This window comes from Tamandua tetradactyla, chromosome 7 (genome assembly GCF_023851605.1).
Source record: "Tamandua tetradactyla isolate mTamTet1 chromosome 7, mTamTet1.pri, whole genome shotgun sequence".
Classification (NCBI taxonomy): domain Eukaryota; kingdom Metazoa; phylum Chordata; class Mammalia; order Pilosa; family Myrmecophagidae; genus Tamandua; species Tamandua tetradactyla.
The window spans coordinates 78479764-78506687 of record NC_135333.1 but is presented as its reverse complement, the minus strand read 5'-3'; the positions used below and the strand labels follow the sequence as shown (position 1 = coordinate 78506687).

General features: G+C 34.9%; 1 protein-coding gene across 1 annotated transcript; it reads right to left on the bottom strand.

Annotated features, from left to right (window-relative positions):
* Positions 1-1087: 1087 nt before the first annotated feature.
* STRAP (serine/threonine kinase receptor associated protein) lies at positions 1088-26420 on the bottom strand. The gene is made up of 10 exons (XM_077170211.1): positions 25933-26420; positions 25081-25216; positions 15051-15132; positions 14463-14535; positions 8525-8621; positions 7739-7876; positions 5816-5952; positions 3738-3887; positions 3089-3154; positions 1088-1653 (listed from the first exon to the last, which is right to left on the bottom strand). Exons 1-10 carry the CDS (start codon positions 26042-26044, stop codon positions 1592-1594), a joined length of 1053 nt encoding a protein of 350 aa, XP_077026326.1. The 5' UTR covers positions 26045-26420; the 3' UTR covers positions 1088-1591.
* Positions 26421-26924: the final 504 nt, after the last annotated feature.

Below are 26924 nucleotides of genomic sequence, written 5' to 3'. Positions count from 1 at the left end.
ATATTAGGCTATAAAGAAGCTATTCAACAAGGTTACTCTTACAAACTAAACTAGTAAAATATATAAAAACATGTTCTAAATTACTAAAACAAAACTAACCAACAATCAAGAGCAACTCCATTTAGTCTGGCAAAAGCTGAAACCTAAAACTCAACTGAGTAACCAATATCTAATTAGAAACTAAAAGCCTGAGAACTTGACAGTTCTAGAGATCTAAGCAATATGTACATTTAGGTCATCCAAGAAGTACAGTGCATGGCATGACAGATCTTCATGACCTGAAGAATTTTACAGTTCAACTTCAAAACTTAAATCTAGACAACTCATAGATTTGAAGCTACATGTGACCCACTGATGGCACGGTATCCTTGTACAAGGTCTCTAAACTTTTATGAATCCAAAGTAGAGGAAAATCCCTTAGTTGTAATTTCATAAATACAACTTTTATGATTCCAATCTGGTGCATATAAATCTCAACTTTATAGACAGTAAATCAGAATTACGCTACAAAGGAGAGGACCAGACATGTAGCAAGTTGACATAAAAGTATCGCTACCCTACAAGACCATGTGTGCACCCCCCTATGACATATCTCTCTTGGCCCTTTCTAAGGCTGCCATAGTTTACAGTGCTTTCTTCTGATAACCACAAATCCTCAAAATCTAACTCTTATTCTTTGGTCCTAATTTTGGAGTCATTCATAAGATGAATAAGGAGAGAAAAAGCAAACTGGCAAGGTTATCAATTTGTCTAAAGTATTTACAAATTACAAGTTTAATGTTCCCTTTTTTAAAAAATTACAAGTCTAAATCGAATTGACCCAATTTATTCAACTATTAGCAAAAGATTTCTGAATGCTATCTCAACTTAAACAATGAAGAAAAATAAAACTCGATACTTCTTAAGACAATGCAGGTCCATATTTATACCATTCTTATAAAAATATTCCTATCTGTATAAAGACACAGAGAACTGTGTGCGTTAATGTGCACTCGATTTGATAGTTACAATGCAGAAAAAACTTTCTGGCTATTTCCATTCATAAAATTAAAATCTATCAATTTTTCCCAAGAAACAAAACACTGTCTTGTTTTAGAGGCATTTTATTTAGATAACTAAAAACAATTAGATGTTCAGAAGCAGTATACAATGAAAGAGAAATCAAACCAATTGCTTTATCATGTATTCCCTCTTCTTTACAACTAAAGCAAAAAGGCTTTCTGCTCTAAGGGAAAAGTCAGAAAAATAGGCCATTATATTTTTTTCTCCATAATAACATAAACAGCTACAAGAAATCTAATAACAGAAATTGGATGTTGGCTTGCACATAGTCATTCAAAAAGACAGTAGGCTGGTCGTTACTACAAGAGCATTACTCCACCTGCGTTCTTCTGATACTCTTAAGAGTTTTCACTTACAGGTAACACCAAGTTAGTTAGTTCCAGCATTGGAGCTAATTGATATTTCCCATTATTTACTGCCCATGTTTGCCTTGAGCAGAGAGTAAGAGTAACTCTGGAAGGCTGATGCACTTCTCTGCTTGCTTGTTTTAGTCCATAAGTTTATACTATCTGTGGCATATGCCTGATGCTCAGGCCTTAATTTCAGGAGTTGAACTATAGATGGAATCTGAATTCTCTGAAGCAATCTCTTCTGCAATTATAAGACAGAAAATCACATTAGTCAACTTAAAGGAAAGAAATAAATCTAGATTTATGTGTCATGAAGGACTAAGTTCTCTAAAACATGCAATGGTGAGAGTCAGTGTACATGCTGTTAACAGCAATGGATAGTCTGATCAATGAATAAAGAGTCATGTATTTTACCCATTAGACTCTTTTATAGCATAACTATAAGCCTTCTAAAGTCCCCTCTTTCCCTTAAATCTTGTACATTCTGGGCTAAATTTTCAATGACTCTTGCTAGCCAATACAAGTGAATTAAAGTCATATGAGTTTCTGAAAGATCTGGCCCCCTCCTTTAATTCGTCCAACTTAAGACAAAATTAAATGATCAGGGCATTATAATTTTTAATTCTAGATTTGAAAAAGAACACTTGGTATGCAATAAGTATTTAATAAAATATAAAAATATTCAGTGATTCAATAAAAATGAATGAGCTGATTAACAATAAAAAAATTTAAGGAAAGCTCAAAGTAGGTCAATGTAAATCCCCTTCCCCAGCCTTCCCCAAAATCATCATGCCTAGGTTCTCATGCCACAAATATGGAATTTTCCATATTATACACACTCTGCAATCTAATAAAATTACCAAACCTTACCAATTCTACCCCTTAAATGTCTCAACTCCATCCTTTCTCTGCTCTCACTGCCATTCTCTTAGTCAAAATCACATGATCTTGATCTGGCCCAACTGGGCCACTTTCAGTATCTTCCCACTACAATTCTTTTTTCAAAATACAGCCAAGTCAATCTTTTAAACTCAAATCTAAATTAATTATTTCTCTGCATAATATTCAAAAACTTTTCCTGTTCTTAGTATAAAGCTCGCAGTTCTAATACAAGCTATTAGGGCCCTGATTGATCTAGCTTCTCCAGTCTCATTTTGCTATAACTCTTGAGTTATAATAAAGTAATTCTAGTTCCATATAAACTATGCTCCCTCTTGCTTCTGAGGCTTTAATAGGGTTGTTGTTATTTTTCTTCCTGCTGTGATCTCTTCAGTCCTGTCCCTACTAACACCCCACCTCATAACCCACTTAACTCACTGCTCATCCTTCAGGTCTGTTTAAATGTCATTTCTCCAGGAAGCCTACCCTGATTCCCCAGAACAGACAGCATCTGACAATTATAATAATTTGTTTTGTTTAATTATTTGTTTTAGTATTTGCCTTCTCAGACTCTAAGTTCTATAAGTAAAGTGTCACATCAGTTTTGCCCAGGCTATATCCTTAGTTTCTACTATGCAGTAGGATATTTAAATATGTTTTATAAATGTTGAATAAAAACATCCTAAACTTTCATAAATAGGTTCATATTTAATACATTTCTTTTGGCAGTAACACTTCTAGTCAATCTTAAATCCCCAGGATTCTACAAAAGTCAATTTATTAAATTAATATTCTACCTAGCTCCTCTTCTGTTGTCTCTGGAAAACTGATCTTCGGCTTTGCCAGTTCACCACTATCTTCTTCTATGAAAAGAAAAGCAATGATGATTACATAAATTACAGTATTACAAATAATTTCTAATATTTAATAAGCACAGACTCTTCCAGGTCATGAGCTTAAAAAACATATAGGAATAATTGCTTTTCAATAATTGTGATTCTGAAATACTATGTCTTTCTTTAAAAAATTACTTTTAGGTCCATACAGCAACAACATTGGGATTAGTATCTAAGTACTTTTTATTAAAAAACATGCCTACCTTAATGGTGAGGACCAGTGAGCAATATTATTCAGAGATAAGGTACATTTACTTGAATAGTACTTATAAATTCTTTATGTTGTCCTTCAGCAAATTTTGAATTAAATCTATTCCATTCACCAAATGAGCCAGTGTAATAGTTTAGGAAAAGAAGAGACTGTACCCCGCCCCCCCCCAAAAATTTAAACAAAATAAAACAGTGGCCAATTCATAATCATGGCTTTTCTTTGCTTAAATCCTACTATATAATTAAAAACTACAGGACTCACAATGAAATAGGATCAATGACCAAAGAATGACACAAAATCATGCAGCTTAATTTGATAAATTTGAATGAAAATTCTTACCAGGAAGCACACATTTCCAAAGGCCATATGTTTTTCCTACCACAGTTTGCCATAATCTCAATGTTCCATCTTCAGAACCACTGGCATACAGTTCTCCATCAGGACTAAATCTCACACAGTGAATAGGACCAAAATGTCCTTTGTAGGATTCTGAAAAAGGAGGGGGAGGGCATTAGATATTTTAGATATTTAACTATTAGATAATTTAATATTTAACTATAAGATTAAGTATTGATGCACCAGAGAAAATACTTTCCATATTATTGAAGAGATACAAAATTCATAAGGGTAAAAATTAAAAAGTATACTTTATTAAAAATAAAGTAATTCCCAACCCAAAGTGATGAGAATGTCTACCATTTCTCTGTACTCTGTAAGATCTTCCCTTTCTAATTATAACATAGATTATGGTATCAGGTTGTCTCTCTAAAAAAAGAAAATGAAGCATCACTTCCCATTAAGGATGGTAGAGAACGGGTAAACCAAGTACCCCAAAATTCTACAGAAAGCAGATCTAAAATCTTAGCAGTTCTAATTCCAATTTTCATATCTGTAAGACTCACTGCCTATTTAGCAGGGAATCAGTTATGACTACTGAGAGCCACCAGATGGCGCTCTTTCACACTCTTTGCCTTTTAATTTCCTACCTGGTTATTTAGGTCCACTGGTCATTCAGCTACACAGAATATTAAAATCTAGAATCAACACTGAGATTAAACATCTCCATCTATGAATACAATGAGAAAACGTACTGACCAAAAGTACTGTTGTTCTGTTTAAGTCATACTGTTATTTATGAACCTCTGTCATTTACTTTGAAAACTCTTTACTAGACTAAAGCTCCTAGGCTCCTGATCTATTTCTGTCTGTTCAACTCAAGAGTCTCCCTGTACCTTCTCTGCCCAACTCTGCCCAACCAGAAAATAGGAAAGTTATCATGAGAGTCGAAGAGCATGTGGTTTTGGAATGAGAATAGCTGGATCCAAGGTCCAGTACACACTAGCTCTGACGTCAGGTAAATGCCTCAGTGTTCCCATATTTAAGGAAGATCAAGTATGGGATCAAAACATTCTAAAATTTTGAAATCTGGAATTAAATAAAAATGATGGAAAAACCTCTTATTCAAAGGTAACTTATATTCAAGCCATAAAAAGTAAACTATAAGCAATTAAAATAGATTGTACAAGTCATTTACCAACATTCCACGTAGGCAAACAAATTCATCAATTTTCCCTAAGAAACAAAGCATAAAATCGTCTCTTTGTGTATAATTCTAACAAGATTAGTTTTGGGGGTGGTAAAGCAGGACAGCTAGACACAGACAAAAGCAGTAACAAAAAACAACAAGAAAATTATTACTGAATACACTGGTTCAAAAGCAAAACTAAGTGAGACTAAAAGTAAATCCTGACAGCTACATATAACTATATAAAATACCTGGTCCAGGTAACTGTGAATTTAGGATGTGCATTAACTTCAAATTAATCCTACATGCCTTATTCTTTCTCATAATTTTATAAGGACTGCTATCATGAAAATGGAAGCAAAACAAACAAACAAACAAACAAAAAATGCCCCCCAATACGTGAAAAAAGAAAAACAAGCAAAAAAAAAAAAAAACTTTCCACTTCAGATTTCTGAAGGTATCCCTGTAATATACTACTGGTGATTTTTGTTTCCACACTACGTTCTACAAGCCTGCACCAAACTTTGGAATACACAATTCTCTTTGCATTCTGCTTAATATATGGGAATTTGATGTGAACCTTGCGTCCCTACCCTCCAAAAAAAAAAAAACCTGAAAATTCACATTAGAGTACAGAACGAACCATAGCCAAACAATGAATTTAAGTTAAAGGTAAAAAATGAGTTCAGCTTATGTGTTTACAGTTCTACAGAAATTTCTATCCAAAATAGATATAAATTCTTAATAGTTCTTCACTTGGAACAGCAAGCTTTAGCTAGCCAAAAACTTTGCTCTCAGCATGTTATATACATAGGTAAGACATTAATTACTGAAACTGAACACTTGATAACACTAACTACATCATGTGAAGGAAGAGAAAAGAAGAACTTACCTAATTCTTCTCCACTATTATAATCATACTTATAAAGTTTAAAATCTTCACCACCTGCAACAAGAAATTCTTTCTCGGGATGAAGAGATGCAGAATTGATGGTTGCAGGAGCTTCAAAGGATTTAATTGGCTCCAAACTGGAAAAAAAAAATTAAATAATATACATTTTGAGTACTGCATAAGTAATACAATTCAAAAATCAATTACATTTAAACTGTTTCCAAATTCTGAAATTCAAGGAACAATGAAATGCTCATTGAGCCAACAAACTAAAAAAAGCATAAAAAGCTCTAAAAGTATTTGCAAAAAAAGTTCTATACCCAATTGAGTTCATCCCAGGAATACAAAGACAGTTTGATGTAAGGATATTCACATTTTGTGCAGTAGATATTTCCTGGAAATGAGGGCTAATTAAAACAGCATGGCTAATATACTGGAATTCTTGCTTTTAAAATAACTTCTTTCTGTACTACTTGATTGTTCTACAACAAGCATGCATTAAGTTTTTAAGTACAAAAATTTTTACATTAGGAAATTAATTAACATAAAGGATAATTTGTGGGTTGTCTCAGTTGCTAATGGTTTAGAAATTACTGCAACAGGATAAAACTTTAACGCCATAAAATATAAAACTGCTCAAACTTAACTATCAGGCAAACAGAATAAAACTGAGACTAAAGTCATATAATAAAAATCAATGCATGACAACAACTTCACTTGAGTATCAATGACAATAGCTTGGACAATCGACCTTTTAGAATCCAAATCCAAATATCCTGAAAAGACCTCAAATACAGAATATTTTATATATTCTAGCTCCAAAATGACATACTCATCACACACTACAATGCATGCAAATGAAATTCATGTGACTTCTGCAGGATCACTGAATAGCAATTTGTTGGCTTAAACGTTAAAATATTCAATAGGCCAACAAACTTCTACTATTTACAAGCATAAAAATTCCAGACTTTTGAAAGTGAAGCTTAGTTCTGCTAGGGCCCGCTCTGACTGAAAAGGTTATGACTGCTAGTGGGAGAGTATTGTGTTATAATCTTTGGTGGAAATCAGGTGCCATATATATTAAGAACACATTCCTAGACCTTGAAGTGGTAATTTTACATAAGGGACTCTAGATATACTACAACACACAGAGTAGTGCAAAAACAGAGCATCATTTAGCACAACCTATAATGCAATGTAATATACATAGTAAAAATGTTTTTGGATCATTTTTAATGACATGAGAGAAAATACTGAGAATACTCTAAAATAAAAAGCCAAACATATTCATTAGTAGCAGAGTAAGAAACAACAGCAAAAATCTAAATATACACACGTATAAAACATAAAAATATATATATATAAAATACAGCTACCATTAACTTTTGGTAGTTATAGCTGTAGAATTGTGTGTGGACAAGTAATTTTTAAATTATCTTATATTTTCCAAGTTTTCTACAAAAGCATTCACTATATAATCACAAAGACTATCTGAAAAAAAATCACTAGGTTTGCATATACTAAGGAATAGAAAAAACTCACTGTTTCTCTAAAATTTCTGAGTGAAAATTAATAGGAGAATCACGATGACAGTGATTTCATATGGTAACAAAAGATATTAACTATACCATCAAGTCCAGTGGGTTTTTGTTTGTTTCAGAAAGATGTAATTTAAAAATTGTTGAATTTTTTCAAAGTCCAAAAATACTGGAAATTAACTTGATTAATTCTTCTGATTAAAGTATATTAAAATCATAAAACACATATCGAGTATGAGAACATTTTCCCCAAAATAATATAGTATAGTACAGAATTTGCCTTCAAAAGAAGTGATACCTTTCACTTATGTCTTCAATTTTTAAAAACCTTAATTATTATTTGTTACTCAAAAAAAAAATGAAGGTTATTTCTCGGACATACCTTACCGCACTGTGAAAAGCAATAGACCGTCCATAAGTTATTACCAAAATCTCTCCCTCAGGAATATATTCCATACTACTAACAGACATATTAAAATTTAGAGATTTCACTTCTGTCATAGTAGCCTGATCCCAAAGGCTGCACAGAAAACAAAAGACAAAAAGCTGTTTACTTTTACAGTTAAATCCTAGAGCAGAGTAACCTACTAAAAAAAAAAAATTACAACTGTAATAAAGCAGCATGCATGCCAAGTCATAAATTGCAGATGATACAGAGAAATTCTGGATTCTTACACAATACCAAATATTTGGTAGCTTATTAGTGAAGACCTTGGTAGAAGAATATATGTCCCAAACAATTTAGCAAAACTACATTAAGACAATGAAACACTAGCCTAATCAATTTCCAATACTGTTCTAAACAGTGATTCTTATACTTCTACAAAATAATACATTAAGTATTGTTAGCACACAAAATTTTGTATAGAATTTCAAGGATTACCCCCTAGTGCCAGCATGAATGCAGACCAAGACTAAAAACACCTGTTTATAAGGTATCTGTCGTTTCAAAGCTTCTTCTGAATTCTGCTCTATGGGTGTAAGAGTAAATGGATAGCTCCAGAACATTTTGAGTTATGTACAATTTAAATTTTAATGTTCACAGACAACTGTTCCTACATATTTTAGTTATAAAATAATTTAAAATATAAATTCCATAGGTAAATGTTTTGAAAATTATTTATGCAAAATTACTCTCTAAATAAATTACTGAAGAAAAATTACTTACCGGACAGTTTTATCATCAGCTGACAGAATCTGTTTATCATCACTACACCACAGAGCCTTTTTAATACCAGAGGTGTGACCACTGATTTCTTTAGGTTCTTAGGATTAAACAATATTACGTATATTCGTTAATATTTTATTTTTAAAACTTAGCAATATTGTAACAAGGTAAATATGTAAAAAGAAAGATATATTTAAAGTTAGACTGCAAACTTTCAAAGACCAAACCAATTAAAACTTGATGTTTACACAGAATAAATTTAGTTTTCCTGTAGTCAAATAAAAGCTTATTTGTGTGGCAAGGAACCTAAGAACTATGATGTAACAGTAAATGTATCACAACCTCCACGCTAATATTCTACACAACTAATAATATTCAAAAGCATAACTGCCACCCCAATGAAATAAAAGAATAATGTGACAATTTAATAAGAACATGTACTCAGGAACAAGATGGACCGGCTAACCTTAGGACTACCACTAACTCTTGGACCCCATCCCCACCCCATCAAGGCACCATGGTAGATACAGAAAAGGAAAAGGAAAGACTAAAAACAAAGGGTTGGAAGGGAAACAAAAAGCAGCATATCATTTGTCAGGGATATTTCTATAACAAGATAAAGGCATCAAATAAATGGGAATCTGACTCTGTTGGCTAATTTTCCTTTAAAAGATTCTTAAAAGTCCTCGCTGTTATCTTTGGGTAAAATCAGATAATGGAGGCAATGCCATTCAACACTAACTTTTAACTCTAAGCATGTAACTTAACCTTCTGAAGACTAGATTTCTTCATTTACAAATTGGGATAACAGTTACTAAAAATCAGAACTCTATTTAAGGATCAAAATGAGAATATATGCAGAAAACGTGTAACATAGTCTCTGACATACAGCCTTTAGTTGTTATTTCTACTGCAAATGTAGTAGAAGAGTGACTTTCAAAAAAGCAGCTTTGGGAAAGGTAAAAGAGGATGAAAAGTGTACCGAAGCCCTGAACTACCCTGCTGTGTCCGACAAGTACAATGATTAAATGAGATCAGAGTACTTTGCTATGTTTTGGTATGAAGTTATCAAAAAGAATGGAGACTGAAAGTATGCATTCAATGAGCATGATGTATACATTCTACTGTCAAATATTTAGAAAAGTGATCGATAGCTTGATAGATGGACTGATAGAGGAATAGGTGATAACAGACCCAGTAAATGTGGAAAATGTTGTAATTGTTGGATCGGTATATCTGGAGGAGGAATGGTGGAGTTCTCTATGATTTTGTATTATTTTTGAAACTGTCCTATAAGTTTGATTTATTTCAAGATAAAATTTTTTAAAAGGCTGGCAATTAAAATAAAAACAATGAGAAAAATTCCAAGGTGCCAGTGTAGAATGAGAAAACTATAAATGCTTAGTTTCCTTACCTTGGAAACGCCTTTAGAAATTAAAGATATCGCAAGAAAATAATTGCTCATATCATATATGATAAAACCAGCAGCTTGCTGAATTCACATATAGTCAATAGCAGCATAAGAAATTCGAACAGAACCCTGTCTCAACTCCAATCCAGTGAATTTTCAACTATAACACATTACTATTCAATATATGGGCAAACTGTTTTCCAATATAACTTCGTTGACTATTTTGCTCTTTTAAATTTTATTAACTTATGAATAAATAACAAATGTCCATGATACAAAGTTAAAGTTACCAAAGGATATTTAATAAATAAGACAGAATTCTGTTTATCATGTTTCAATAGCTTAAAAAAAATACGTATGTATGTATAACTAGGAAATCATTAAAATACTAGAAAATGATAGATGTGAGGCTTCTCTAACACTTCCATGCAATAACAAATTCATAAACGAAACGAGATTTCATTCCCCAAATTTAAAAATTTTGTATACCAAAAAGCCCTATTAATATTAAAAGCAAATAACAAATCAGAATGCAATAAAGAACCTTTCCACTAAAGATGACCATAACAACAAAGAAACTGGTAAAGGGCATGAACAGGCAATTACTACACAAAAGAGGAAATACATTAAAATGATATTCAGCAGCTCAAGAAGAAATAGACGACCTCAACAAACCAATCACAAGTAAAGAGATTGAATTAGTTATTCAAAAGCTCCCTAAAAAGAAAAGTCCAGGACCACACGGCTTCACATGTGAATTCTATCAAACATTACAGAAAGAATTAGTACCTACTCTCCTCAAACTCTTCAACATAATCGAAGTGGAGGGAAAACTACCTAATTCATTCTATGAAGCCAACATCACCCTCATACCAAAACCAGGCAAAGATATTACAAAAAAAGAAAACTACAGACCAATCTCTCTAATGAATACAGATGCAAAAATCCTCAATAAAATTCTAGCAAATCGTATCCAACAACACATTAAAAGAATTATACATCATGACCAAGTAGGATTCATCCCAGGTATGCAAGGATGGTTCAACATAAGAAAATCAATTAATGTAATACACCATATCAACAAATCAAAGCAGAAAAATCACATGATCATCTCAATGGATGCAGAGAAGGCATTTGACAAGATTCAACATCCTTTCCTGCTGAAAACACTTCAAAAGATAGGAATACAAGGGAACTTCCTTAAAATGATAAAGGGAATATATGAAAAACCCACAGCTAATATCATCGTCAATGGGGAAAAATTGAAAACTTTCCCCCTAAGATCAGGAACAAGACAAAGATGTCCACTATCACCACTATTATTCAACATTGTGTTGGAAGTTCTAGCCAGAGCAATTAGGCAAGAAAAAGAAATACAAGGCATCAAAATAGGAAAGGAAGAAGTAAAACTATCACTGTTTGCAGACGATATGATACTATATGTAGAAAACCCAGAAAAATCCACAACAAAATTAATAGAGCTAATAAATGAGTACAGCAAAGTAGCAGGCTACAAGATCAACATTCAAAAATCTGTAGCTTTTCTATACACTAGTAATGAACAAGCTGAGGTGGAAATCAAGAAACGAATCCCATTTACAATCGCAACTAAAAGAATAAAATACCTAGGAATAAATTTAACCAAAGAGACAAAAAACCTATATAAAGAAAACTACAAAAAACTGTTAAAAGAAATCACAGAAGACCTAAATAGATGGAAGGGCATACCGTGTTCATGGATTGGAAGACTAAATATAGTTAAGATGTCAATCCTACCTAAATTGATTTACAGATTCAATGCAATACCAATCAAAATCCCAACAACTTATTTTTCAGAAATAGAAAAACCAATAAGCAAATTTATCTGGAAGGGCAGGGTGCCCCGAATTGCTAAAAACATCTTGAGGAAAAAAAACGAAGCTGGAGGTCTCGCGCTGCCTGACTTTAAGGCATACTATGAAGCCACAGTGGTCAAAACAGCATGGTATTGGCATAAAGATAGATATATCGACCAATGGAATCGAATAGAGTGCTCAGATATAGACCCTCTCATCTATGGACATTTGATCTTTGATAAGGCAGTCAAGCCAACTCACCTGGGACAGAGCAGTCTCTTCAATAAATGGTGCCTAGAGAACTGGATATCCATATGCAAAAGAATGAAAGAAGACCCATCTCTCACACCCTATACAAAAGTTAACTCAAAATGGATCAAAGATCTAAACATTAGGTCTAAGACCATAAAACAGATAGAGGAAAATGTTGGGAGATATCTTATGGATCTTACAACTGGAGGTGGTTTTATGGACCTTAAACCTAAAGCAAGAGCACTGAAGAAGGAAATAAATAAATGGGAGCTCCTCAAAATTAAACACTTTTGTGCATCAGAGAACTTCATCAAGAAAGTAGAAAGACAGCCTACACAATGGGAGACAATATTTGGAAACGACATATCAGATAAAGGTCTAGTATTCAGAATTTATAAAGAGATTGTTCATCTCAACAACAAAAAGACAGCCAACCCAATTACAAAATGGGAAAAAGACTTAAACAGACACCTACCAGAAGAAGAAATACGGATGGCCAAGAGGCACATGAAGAGATGCTCAATGTCCCTGGCCATTAAAGAAATGCAAATCAAAACCACAATGAGGTATCATCTCACACCCACCAGAATGGCCATTATCAACAAAACAGAAAATGACAAGTGCTGGAGAGGATGCGGAGAAAGAGGCACACTTATCCACTGTTGGTGGGAATGTCAAAGGGTGCAACCACTGTGGAAGGCAGTTTGGCGGTTCCTCAAAAAGCTGAATATAGAATTGCCATACGACCCAGCAATACCATTGCTAGGTATCTACTCAAAGGACTTAAGGGCAAAGACACAAACGGACATTTGCACACCAATGTTTATAGCAGCGTTATTTACAATTGCAAAGAGATGGAAACAGCCAAAATCTCCATCAACAGAAGAGTGGCTAAACAAACTGTGGTATATACATACGATGGAATATTATGCAGCTTTAAGACAAGATAAACTTATGAACCATGTAATAACATGGATGGACCTAGAGAATATTATGCTGAGTGAATCCAGCCAAAAACTAAAGGACAAATACTGTATGGTCCCACTGATGTGAACGGACATTCGAGAATAAACTTGAAATATGTCATTGGTAACAGAGTTCAGCAGGAGTTAGAAACAGGGTAAGACAATGGGTAATTGAAGCTGAAGGGATACAGACTGTGCAACAGGACTAGATACAAAAACTCAAAAATGGACAGCACAATAATACCTAATTGTAAAGTAATCATGTTAAAATACTGAATGAAGCTGCATCTGAGCTATAGGGTTTTTTTTGTTTTTGTTTGCTTGTTGGTTTGTTTGTTGTTGTTGTTTTTTACTATTACTACTACTTTTATTTCTTTTCTTTATATTAACATTTTATATCTTTTTCTGTTGTGTTGCTAGTTCCTCTAAACCGATGCAAATGTACTAAGAAACAATGATCATGCATCTATGTGATGATGTTAAGAATTACTGAGTACATATGTAGAATGGTATGATTTCTAAATGTTGTGTTAATTTCTTTTTTTTTTTTCCGTTAATAAAAAATAAAAAAAAAATAAATAAATAAAAATAAAAATAAAAATAAAAAAATAAAAAAAATAAAAAAAAAATGATATTCAGCAGCATCTGAATATCATGAATAAATTTTTAAAGCTCACATTAATACAACAGAGTACCATTTTTCTTCTATTAAATTGGCAAAGACAGTTACCAATGTTAATTATAAAAGGTTAGTTATATATATATTTTTAAGCTTTGATAGAGGACACTGGTAATTATCTATCAGTATCTTCCACTCTGTCCCAACAATTCTATTTCTAAGGAAACAACTGGGGAAATATTTGGAACTATAAGGATGTTTACCTTATGTAACATACTTTTAATATTTAAAATTTGTAAATAGACTACACAGGCTGTAAAAGGAAATTGGTTAATTTACTTATGATACATACATAGACGGAGTACCATACAGTCATTAAAAACAATCCATAGAATATTTAATGACATGAAAAAATGAGATTTTAAAAATTCTTTTGACCAGATAGTACATTCACGTGATTCAAAAATCTAAACAACAGAAAATGTATGCAAAGAATTCTCACTCTCCACAGGTTTTACAGATAATCACATTTACTTACCAAAAGGTAGCAGACTGTTCTATATACCCTTTTCTAAAATTACTATCATGATAAAAATTTAGTCAAGTGTAATGTACTACACAAACTGATTTTTGTATTAAAAAGGATACCTGCACAGGAAAAAAAGACTGAAAGAGTAAGAACCAAACACTAAAAATATTAAGTGACTAATATTGCATGATGTATTAATCTTAATTTTCTTCTTTTTGACTATATTTATTTTCCAAATTTTAGTGCTGAACATGAGCTCCTTTAATCAGGGAAAGTTACTAAAATTAAAAGAAAATAAAGCCAGGAGCTAACATAAATTACTCTTACCTGATTCAGGTTTGTTCAAGTCATAGATGCGTAACAGTTTATCCTGTCCCCCAGTTAACAAATAATTACTATCCTGAAAATACACACAAGTAAAATGTTAATAGACTGACCATTTTAATAATCATTCCTCTTTCAAACTTCAACACCATTTTATACAAATAAAGCTCACAGAGCTCACAAAGAGATGCAATAAACACCAACTATTTCTGAGATGATTATGTGGAGCATTATTTCTTTTCATCATTGTAAAAGCCCTTGAAGAGCTTCCCAGTTCAAATATATTATGCCATCTAGCCCATGAATTTTGTCATTTTACCCTTGCCCTCCCTCCTGTGTAGCACTTTTTTGATAATCTGAAATCTATCCACTCCCCTCTGAAAGTATTAGGGATAGGTTACTTTGGCTCTTTAGATTTTTGATGTTGGAGGATGAGGATTAATACAAAAGTCCCAGGGTATCTTCAAGCAGTAAGAGGATTAAATAAGAAAAAAACAAACTTACATAGCTTAATATAACCGATCTAATATAAAATCGTTATCATACCCTAAAACAATTTAACTCCCTAAAGTGAATCATATTTTCTAATACCTGAGTGAAATCCACAGATTTGACAATGTGTTTATGAGCCAGGGTCATCAATTCATCTCCTGAGACAGCATCCCATACTTTGCTAAAAGTAAAAAATAAAGTTAAAAATATGTATAATGGTAACTTTGATGATTAACAAATAAACTAGATATGTGAAACATTGTGTAAGTACATCCTAACTCTCTGATCTCTAATATCCCCCACTATTAAGACTTTATTTGATAAAACACATTGAAATGAGCCTAAAGAAGAAAAGAAGTAACTTATTCTTAAAAAGCCATATAACCAATATAATTTTCTGTGATAGTGGAAGAGATCTGAAGAAATTAACTAAGTAAGATTCATAAACAAATCCATACTACTCACTTCTATTTTGGCCTAGTCATAACATTCTTTTAGCAAGTATACAAAACATTGTAACAAATTTTAGTCTGATCTTTTCAACTTTTTTCTCTATTCTCAGCCACAAGTGAAACAAGAATGAAAAGATATCCTTTAAAAATTTCTAGAATCTAAGGCATTGACACATTATGTAAAATTTTAAATCGAGATAGTGAAGAAAATACTTTCCCCATCTCTATCTCAAGATTGACTCTTAGCTTCTCAAATCGCAATCCAGTTAACTTCCCCCACACAAAAAGTATCGGCCTTTGATTATATATTGCTAACATTGAGAATTTCTCTCAATTGCATTTCTTTCCTCTGACCCACCCCAACCCAGTGCACGTGTATACATACATATGTATGCATGCATGTTTGTGTGTATCAAAGGCCGAATAGTACTTTACAAAAGTACCCTAAGGGGTTCCCCAAATAAAAAAACTTATAGAAAAAGGAAAATGAATTCATTTTAGATAAAAGGTCAGTGAAAAGAAATCAGAAAATTTTTCATACAGGGAAGAGAACTGTGTTCCATAAAGCTTTTCATTTTAAATCATTGGACATTTATTTTTAGGAAGAGCGTGGGCAATAAAATGATTTAAAAAAAAGGCAAAGAAAAGCAAAGATTAACCTTCAATAATCACACAAAAAATGTACCCCTCTAGACTTGGTATAACCACACAAAAGGGAGAAGAAATAATTTCAAAGATGGTTCCTGCCTTAGTAGAGCTTTAGCTGAGCAGAAAAACATGCAAATGAGTAACACATCTAAAAAGAATATAAAAGACAAGCACATATGGTTATGGAAACAGAAAAAACACACCTCTAACTATGCTGGGAAATGCAGAAAATCTAAGCAGCAGAGCTAAGCCTTAAAGAGCAAGAAATTTCTGGGATAAAAAGAAGGGAATGGCTATTATAGACAAGTATTAATAACATATACAATGGTAAAGAAACTTTTATTGTTCTAATTTGCTATCTGCCAGAATGTAATATACCAGGAATGGAAGGGATTTTTAAAAGAGGAATTTAATAAGTTGCAAGTTTACAATTTCAAGGCTGAGAAAATGTCCCAATTAAAATAACTCTATAGAAATGTCCAAGCTAAGGCATCCACGAAAAGATACCTTGGTTCAAGAAGGTTCAGCGTTTCTCTCTCAATTGAGAAGGCACATGGTGAACACAGTCAGAGTTTCTCTCTCATCCGGAAAGGCACATGGTGAACATGGTGTCATCTGCTAGTTTCTTCTCCTGGCTTCCTGTTTCATGAAGCTCCCTGGGAGACATTTTCCTTCTTCATCTCCAAAGGTCACTGGCTGGTGGACTCTGCTTCTCATGGCTATATCGTTCTGTTCTGCTCTCTCTGAATTTCCTTCATTATCCAAAATGTTTCCTCTTTTATAGGACTCCAGAAACTTATCAAGACCCACCCAAATGGGTGGAGACACGTCATCACCTAATCCAGTTTAACAACCACTCTTGATCGGATTACATCTCCAGGGAGATAATCTAATTACAGATTCAAACATGCAGTACTGAATACGGATTATTCTGCCTTTACAAAATGGGATTTTGATTAAAACATGGCTTTTCTAGGGGACATACATCCTTTCAAACCAGCACATTTATAAAAGACTATACTGCAAGAATAAATCCTGCTGTTAGAGTATCAAACCTTGCATACTATATACTTGGGTTGTAAACTGCTAAAAAAAAATGTTCTAAGAGAAATAATGTCAATCTTGAGTAGCAGTGCTACTAAACACTCAAATGTTTATTACACCTTTGCACAAGAAACCTGCTCTACTTGCTCTCATTTCTAATTCAACTTTCTGGCCCCAACCTAGTTTTCCAATTTCAAGTTTGCATTATTTCTCTAAATTTAAGCACACAAGATTATAAATTATTCCCAAACAAGCCACATATTTTCTTTCAGAACCCTATGTCATTGTTTGTTTTATATTCTCATTTATCTAAATTTTACACATTCTGGGGGTTCATTTCAAATGCCAACTTTTCATCAAACCTGTCTCTTCTCACCTCCAGTAATTAACCACTTGTTCCACAGAATTCAGCTTCCACTGATTACAGTGCTTAACTGTCATTTTTTTGTTTGTTTGTTTATCTGCCTAAAGTACTCTAGGATAATATCCGGGCGTTACAATATCTATACAGGATTAAAGGACCTCTTATTCTGTGCTCCCTGTGTTTCAATTGCTCAAATGGGCTATACAGATAGGTTGAATTAGATTATGCACTACAGAAAATTTCAGTTCCAGACCAAATAAACTTTTCTTCCAATGGTCTCAAAGAGTATGTGTGGTTCTAAAATATACACAGTCTTCCTTACCCCTATGTTCCAAATTACTTTAATCCCAACCTTTTGGCTTCGTTATCTCTAAATATCAGGTTATATATCTAAAACAGCCTCTCAAAATCCACAAATAATAATCACTAGTCCAGACTTAATGTGTCTGCTCTAAAATCTTACAATCTAGGCCTCTGTTTTCTTATAAGCATTTTCTAAAGGTGACCATACCATTCTTGTTCTTTTGTTTCTGGCTTATTTTGTCTCACCAAACGTCCCATGTTCATTCACATCATTGCATGCCTCACGACTTTGTTCCTTTTTGTAGCAGCACAACCTTCATTCCTAAGTATACACCATCATTCACCAATCGACTGCTCCATCAGTGCATCCTTCAGCCACCTGCCTTCATTGGGCATCATGTAGAAGGCTCAAAATCCAGTCCATCAACATTCTCAATTTTAGATAATTTCATTGTTCCCAAGAGAAAGAAAACCAATAAGCACACCCTCGCCAAGTAGGAAATCTAAACCTCCTCTTAACTCTTGTCCCTCCCATTATTTACTTCTGCTATTCCTGTGGTTGTGCTGATGGTTTCCTTTTGAACATAGCTCACAGCGTGCAATAGTAGTTTTCCCATTGTACCCTGGACTTAAATACTCTTTGTACAAGAATCATATCTTTTAAGTAATTCTTGTGAGAACCAACTCATATTTCTAGTGTTAGTGTCAGTGGGCACACAGGTCTATATAATCCCTTTCAACCCTGTTCATCATCAATATGGTAATACTACTTTACATCCACTAGAGAACCACTTTCACTCCTATCTATTCCCTTTCATTGATGTTCAACCTCATTAGTTAATGGTTCACCCATCTTTAACTTCTATGTATCTCTAAATCCTCTATATACTGTATTACATTCTGGTTATACCTTTATGCTGGTCAGAAAAGTGCAATCATACAGTATCTATCCTTTTGTGTCTGGCTAATTTCACTCAGCATTATGGACTTAAGGCTCATTCATGTTGTCATGTGCTTTCAGGACCTCATTTTGTCTTACTGCTACATAATATTCCATCGTATGTATATACCACATTTTGTTGATCCACTTGTCTGTTGATGGGCATTTGGTTTGTTTCCATCTTTTGGCGACTGTGAATATGGCTGCCTTGAACATCGGTATGCAAATGCCTGTTTGTGTCGTTGCTTTCAGCTCTTCTGGGTATATACCAAGTAGTACTATTGCTGGGTCAAAGGGCAACTCGATATTTAATTCCCTAAGGAACCGCCAAACAGTCAGTCCCCTGTAGTAGCTGCACCATTATACATTCCTACCAGCAGTTCATAAGTGTTCCAGTTTCTCCATATCCTCTCCAACATTTGTAGTTTCCTGTTAGCTTAACAGCAGCCATTCTTATAGGTCTGAGGTGGTATTTCATTGTAGTCTTGATCTACATTTCCCTTATGGCCAATGAAAATGAGCATCTCTTCATGTGCTTCTCAGCCATCTGTATTTGCTCTTCAGAAAAATGCCTATTCATATTTTTAGCCCTTTTATAATTGGGTTGCTCGTTCTTCTGTTGTTGAGTTGTATGATTTCTTTCATATACAAGATCTCAAAACTCTGCTCAATACGTGATTTCCAAATATTTTCTCCCAATGAGTTGGCTGCCTCTTCATCTTTTTGACAGTCTTCTGAAGTACAGAAGCATTTGATTGTAAGAAGTTCCCATTTATCTATTTTTTCTTTTATTGCTTATGCTTTGGGTGTAAAGTTTAGGAAGCTACCTCCTATTAATAGGTCTTGAAAGTGTTTTCCTACATTTTCTTCTAGAAGCCTTACGGTGCTATTCTTATATTTAGGTGTCTGAGCCACTTTGAGTTAATTTTTGTGTAAGGTATAAGATAGGGGTCCTCTTTCATTCTTTTGGCTATTGATACCCAGTTCTTCCATGCCCAATTATTGAAAAGACTATTTTGTCCCAGTTCAGAGGATTTGGGGGCCTTGTCAAAAATCAGTTGATCACAGATTTGGTGGTCTATTTCTGCACTCTGGATTCGATTCCATTGGTCAATACTTCTTTGTGTCAGTAATTATGTTTTGTATTTCAATTTTGTCTGCCTAAATTTATTCTTGGTAACAGAATAATCAGTCACAAGACTGTGGTAAGAGACCATAGAGATTAGGATTCCAGACTCCTGACACAGAAGAGATCAAAAGCGAAGAGTCAAACACACCTGAAATTACTACCTAGCTATTGAGATGATGTTGGATCTCAAGAGAGGACTGGGTACTGCCCTTTGAAATACTAATATCAAGTATATTAACAATCTTCCAAAAGCTCCTCAAAATCTTAAGATTCTGCTTAGACGGGTGAGGAAGAGAGAACTGAAATGACCAAGTAATATCACTCAAAGAACTAAATGTAGCTATGGTCTTTTTTCCTCTTACTGAGAAACACTACTAAAATTGAGACATGACATTCTCTGACAGAACATGTACTAATCACTTATACTTAGGCTGGTGTATTTCCATTATTCTCAGTAAGAGTCCTAAAAAAGGCTTAATCTAGAATAATTTAAACGTTTTCTAACGTATTTTTCAATCTCCAGGCAAGAAACTGACATTAACTATCTGAATGCAGAGCTCAAATCAAGACAGTGAAGCATCACTAACAATACCCTTTCATTAACTAATTCCTGTAGCATTGATTTTCTGCTCAACTCATGAAGCACTTGTCATCACCCCCAAACCACTGATATAATTAATATAATGTAATACCCCTACATATAATACCCCATCCACATAATATCACTATTTAATATTCTTGTTGTATCTTGAAAATGGTCTTACAAGGTCTCAAAGGAGATGCTTAGTTTACTTTTTAAAGCCTTTAACAATTAAGCTAACCACATTAACATGTTGCTCCTGCTATCAAAGTGAAGGAGATACCACCTTTGATTTGAGAACCTAACTTAGAGCAATGTTTGTTCTTTCTTCTGGCTATTAAATGAAAGAAAATGTGATCATTGCAATACCTGTAGATTCTTGGGCTCAACCCCAGATCCAGATCTACTTATCCATTCTCTCTCTCTCTCTTTTTTTTTTTTTTTAACATGGGCAAGCACCGGGAATCGAACCCGGGTGCTCTGGCATGGCAGGCAAGCATTCTTGCCTGCTGAGCCACCGTGGCCGCCCTTATCCATTCTCTTAAACAGACCCTAGCAATCTCTCCATTTGGGGCACACTCCCCAAATGATTTTGATGAGAGAAAAGTGAAGATGCAGAGAAGAGGATCATGTGAAATAATATGAACATTAGCTTTATTACTAAAAGATAGTAAGAGTAGAGTCAAGAGGTCATTCTGGAGGTTACCTTCAGCCAGATATTACAAATTACCACAGTATGCTAAGCCCCAACCAACAGTATTTTCTGAAACCCTAAAGAAAACCCAGGGCTCTCTATCTAAGAATCTACTAAAGTTTTACTCATTAAGTTTATCTTTCAGAAACTTATAACCTCCAGATTTTTCCTATGCCAGACTGAAACACAGAGGTACCAATCTCTCCCAGAATAGCAACAAATTGCATTCCCCTACCCCATAATGTTGATACTACTTTTCCACATGAAATTAGAATGCTCATTGCCCAAATATCCCTGAAGACTGAGAGAATGATCAAATAAGAGGGAGGAGTTTTAATAAAGAAGTTAGGATTTAACAAATGATTATGACTACTGAATCATTATATACTTCTTTTTAGTGTCTAGCATATTAGAACAATCAGAAAGAAATGTGAAATTGTGGAACTGTAACCCATACTATACTTTGAAATTTATCACTTTTCTGCATGCGTGTTATATTTAATAATAAAAAATATTAATAGACAACAAGCAGATGTTAAGAGGATGATGTCTCAGGAACAGTATACCATCACCAGACTCAACTGCCCAGATCACCTCAAAAATAATACTCTAAACTGACTCGCAGATACGTTTTGCTGTATAACTTCTCCCAACAAGAAACAGGAACAAAACTTAGAAACACAAGAATGGAAGAGATTTTCCTAAAAATGAATTTTACCAATTATGACTAAATCAAAAAAGTTGGGGTGCTTTTCTCTAGCTAAATCTAGTTTCATAATAGCTAGTCCCATACAAGTTTTTAAAAGGGGGGGGGGAGAATATACAACAATGAATACATACACCTCCATACCCCACAAACACATTCAAATGAAATGTGGTAATCAGTCTCAGCTACCATTTACTGAGCACCTACTATGAGCCTAGACTCTAGATATAAAATGGAAAAACATCTCTGAGATCCTCCCAATAACCTTACTGGTCTTTCCGTTCACAGATATGAAAACTAAGGTTAAGAAACTTCTTATGATCAAACAGGAAATAAACAACAAAGCTAGGACATGAATTCAGGCCTGCCTTATGCCAATGCTTACAAATTTCCCACTATATCACAGCATCTAAATGCTCTATAAGTGACCTAAGCAAAGATGACTTTGGCAGCAAGATAAAATCCTGACTAATATTTTAGAGACACTGTTAAGTAGCTAAAGTGCCTTATATTTTCACACCTTTTTTCCTCTTCATTTCAGAGTACTTATCACCTGAAATTCTATATTTTGCTCTTTATTTCTTTTCCTGAAGACTTGCAATACAACTTAGTACAAATAAAGAGTCTTCTACAGATTTTACAATGAGAAGGGCATCTTTCCTAACAAGCTTTTGCACAGATATCTTAAAGATCAGAACAAGACCATCATGCAGGAGGTGACTAAGAATTATGCGTATGTAGTTAACACTGTTATGGTCAAAAAACAACATAATTGAGGTTAACAAAAATGTGTCTCTCCACTAACTGGAATTTTTTAATATTAATTTCTGTAGTATCTAAAATTATGTTGTTAAATTTATTTCTTAGTTACACCTAATTTAAAATACCCACATTATTAACTTATTACCATCAGACTGGAACCTCAATACCATAATGAACTTTTTAAAATTTATGCACCAAATATTTGAAATCTAGAGTTATGTATAACATTAATCCCAACTTTCCACGTTGATTTTGAAATAAACGACATTCATTTCCAGTGACTACATTCCTTGTAGTTTGAGTGAAAAAAAGAAAAAAAAATTTTAAAGAAGTCAAGGAAAAAAGCTAAACACACAACAATCACACACCAAATTGTTCCAGAAACAAAACCAAGATCTAAAATTCTATGCTTTATCCTTTCATTTAGACAATTTCCTCAAATTATTTATTCAACAAAAAACATAAAGCATGGCCATCCAACTCAAGAAAGTATGACACTGGAGTTCAGGTTATCTTTCTCTGGATGCCTTAGTTTGGACATCTTAGAACTGTAAACTTGTAAAATGTAACTTCATTTTAAAACTGAAAAATAGGATGGTGCAATGGTAGCTCAGTGGCAGAATTCTCTCCTGCCATGCCAGAGACCCAGGTTTGATTCCCAGTGCCTGCCCATGCAAAAAAAAGAAAAAGAAAAAAAAATAAATTGAAAAACCTGAAAAATAAAAAAAAAGGAATTATGACATAAAAATCAATTAATGCTGCAAAAGAGCCAGAAATTTTCAGAGTGTGGTATGAGCACAAAGGAGCAAATAGCCACCTTCACTCTAATCTACCAGCACTCCATAAATCTTCCATATCTGAGAATCACTTTTAGGTCCTATTTTCACCTCCTACGATTTACAATAAAAAATGCCCTATTTCTAAAAAATCATGAATTTACATTTAACAAAATTCATTCTGTGGTGTATCAGCCTAAAAATTTAACAAAACATAGTTTCCTATACACCAACACAATCATTGCCTTCATTTTTTCATACTAAAATTGGTCTGTTTAATTTGCTGAAAACGGAGGTAATACATTTACAATTGCTTTTTTCTGTTAAAGTCTGTGTTTAAAAAAAAGAGACAACATTTTCTTTCTGAGCTCTTTACAAGGCCTTCATTAGTTCAAACAATTAGGTACCTACTGAGTTATAGATACGATTAGAAACCGGAGATACCAAGATTATATAATATATGATACATCCTAGGAGAGGAAATGGGGTCATTCCAACACAGTTTATAACACATGCAAAAGTGAGGGATAAGTGTATTTGGCAACAAGTTTTGTACAGCTGGACTGTAGGATGTATGGTGTGCAGCACTAGAAGATGATGTTAAAGTCCCTAGGCTGAGGCCAATCTTAAAGTGACAGTGCTGAAATTTATTATTTAGGCCAATAATTCTAAGGCTGCATGTCAATTACCTAGAAAAAAAAAAAATCCTGATGTTGACAGCTCCAGCCTCAAACCAATTAAATCCGATTTCCTAGAGACCCAGGTATATGAATATTTTAAAAGCTCTCATATTCTAATATAAACCCACGGTTATGAACTACTGAGACAGGCAAAGATAAAATGAAAGAGATCATCAGGTAGAGAAGTGACCAGATAAAATTTGTTTTTAGGAAGACAAATGGTAACAGTATGGAAGATGAGTTAAAGGGAAAGAGACTAGTAGTAGGGAGTTGAAAGTGACCCTGAACTAAGGCAACAGCAGAGACATGGAGAAATACAGTCGAGACAATCTGTAGATAGAAGCAATGAAGAAAATGATAATTAAGATATGGGTGATGAGGGAGAATCAAGAATTATTTAAATTTCAGTCTTTAAAAACTTAAGAAATTAACAGAAGTTCAGTTTGGAGCACATTAAGTTTTTTTTGTTTTGTTTTGTTTTTTTCATGGGCAGGCACTGGGAATCAAACCTGGGTCTCTGGCATGGAAGGCAAGAACTCTTCCTGCTGCGCCACCATGGCCCACCCCACATTAAGTTTTAAATATGTCCAAAGGTAGTTTAGAGAGACCGGGGCTGAGTGTGAGATCACGGCTAAAACTTTGGGGACACCAACATGCAGAACTCACAGTTTATATCACTTAGGGAGCACTTGTCGAGAAGTATTTCTAAACTAGGACTACCAACATCCATTACCTGGGGTACTTGTTAATAATAACTACCAACACCCATTACCTGAAGTACTTGTTAATAATACAATAATATACCCATTACCTGGAGTACTTGTTAACAATATGTCTGGGTCTCACTCTAGACATAAAGATAATTTTGAGAATTACTGAAATAGAGATAATAGTAGACAGAACTAAGGATAGACTCTTGATGAGATCCAACAGTGTGCGCTCTACACCTAAACATGGAGCAGAATTTGCTGAACAACCGAAGTTTAAGTTTTTGATTGCCAAAACACAATCTAGAGACAATTTCAAAGTTAGCTACTTTGGCTACACTTACGCTGTGAAATCTGCAGCTGCTGTAGCTGCTTTGGTTGCATCCTTATTCAATGTAGCACCCCAAACAGCACCTTTATGACCCAAAAATGTTCCAATCCAGTCTCCTGTATCTCCCTGGCGTAGCATAGGTTTGCCATCTAGAAAACAGTTAAAAAGACATGTGATTTAGAAGTTCAGATTGTTTAAAATCTAAGTTTCAAAATATAAAGTGACTATGTTGAATAACAAAGTGGGAAATTCTCTTTGCTGTTTATTCCCACTCACTAGGACCACTAAGAAACGTCCCGAAATAAATTACGAGTCGGTCATTCTCTTTCAGAAAGCAGCTGGGATTCAGTAACAAGAACAGTGATCAAACGATCAGACTTGGGTTCACATTGTACAAAACCTTCTTAACCGAAATCTCAGTTTTCCATTTGGAAAATGGGGCTAATACCACACAAGGATGTCCTGTGAAGAAACTGGGACGAAATGCTTTATAAAATACAAATATGAGATATTTCTCGGTCTAGCCTTGTTTTATCCTGTCCCCCAATCCTTAAAAGATTTAGAGTGTTTACTGGCGGAGGCGTCTAGGCAAGAGTGCACTGTCCAGTTTCTCGAGGAACAGCAATAAAAATGAATTACGGAGAAACCTTGGGGTGGAGGGGAGCAATACTTATCATCATTAGAGATATAAGAAAGGCCTCTCGGCTCCAATACGGATTACCTAACGCTATCCCTTTCTCCACCACGCCAGGCCTGATCTGAGGCTGAGGTCCCCGAGACCACCCTTCACATTTGGAAGTACAGACTCCGCTTCCCTTCAGCCCAGTCCGGGCAGTCGGAGACCCGGATCAGCGGCCATGCTTACCTTTGCAAGCACTGATTAAGAAATAGCCATAAGGTGTGATGCCACTGAAGGCCAAATCAACCACGGGTCTCGTGTGGCCCGAGCAGGTGAGTGGTGTCTGCCTCATTGCCATGGCTGCGGCGAACCAGCGATCTGGTTAGCGAGCCGAGGGTCGTCGTTGTCTCTTCTCTCAACAGCGGAGCGTCTGATTCCTCAAGGCCCCCCTCCCTGACACTGGGGCTAGGCCGGGAAACAGGAAAAGGAGGCCAATCCTGTGGCACCAAGGCCAGGAGGGGGCTAGGGAAGGGTCAGGGAGTCCGCGACCTGCGAGCGACAGCCGCCGAAGGAGGGAAAGGGAGGGAGGGAGGAGAATAGGGGAGGGGGGACAACCGGAGAAGCAGCTCCGCCAAGACCCACACCTTCCACACCAGTACCGGCAGGAAGTGACGATAATGACGCCCAGCGTCCGTCGGAAGTGACAACAGGTGGGGAAGGCGGGTTTACCCATTAGAAGGGACCTAATGAACAAGCGAGAAGGAGAGGAACGCGCAGTCGCAAGTTCATCGCACGTTGAGCACGTGACGCTGGCCCGCAGACGTTACGCAGGTGCGTGCAGCGCCCGGACGCATCCTTGACTCTGTGTCAGGGTCTCTAGTAGTTGAGTCCGGTCGACTGACGGTGGCCTTTCTGTCCCCGGGCGGAGATCGTGAGTTCTGGAAGTTGTTGTTACTTCCCTGTGGAGTCAGCGCCGATTCACCCACTTGACTGGACTGTCCTCGGCACCCGAATGTCCAGACAGAAACCGGAGTTGTTCTTAGTGACGGCCAAAACCAACAAAAATCATCTAACAGCTTATTTTTTCCAATTTTTCTTAAACCTTAAAACTTTATAGGCAGCTCCTGTAGGAGTATCTACAAGTAAGGCCCTTAAAAAAAGTAGTTCCCCCAGCCACGTCTGCAATGTAACTTTCTGGTAGTGCTAGTGTTTTGGACACAAATGTTTATCTTTAAATA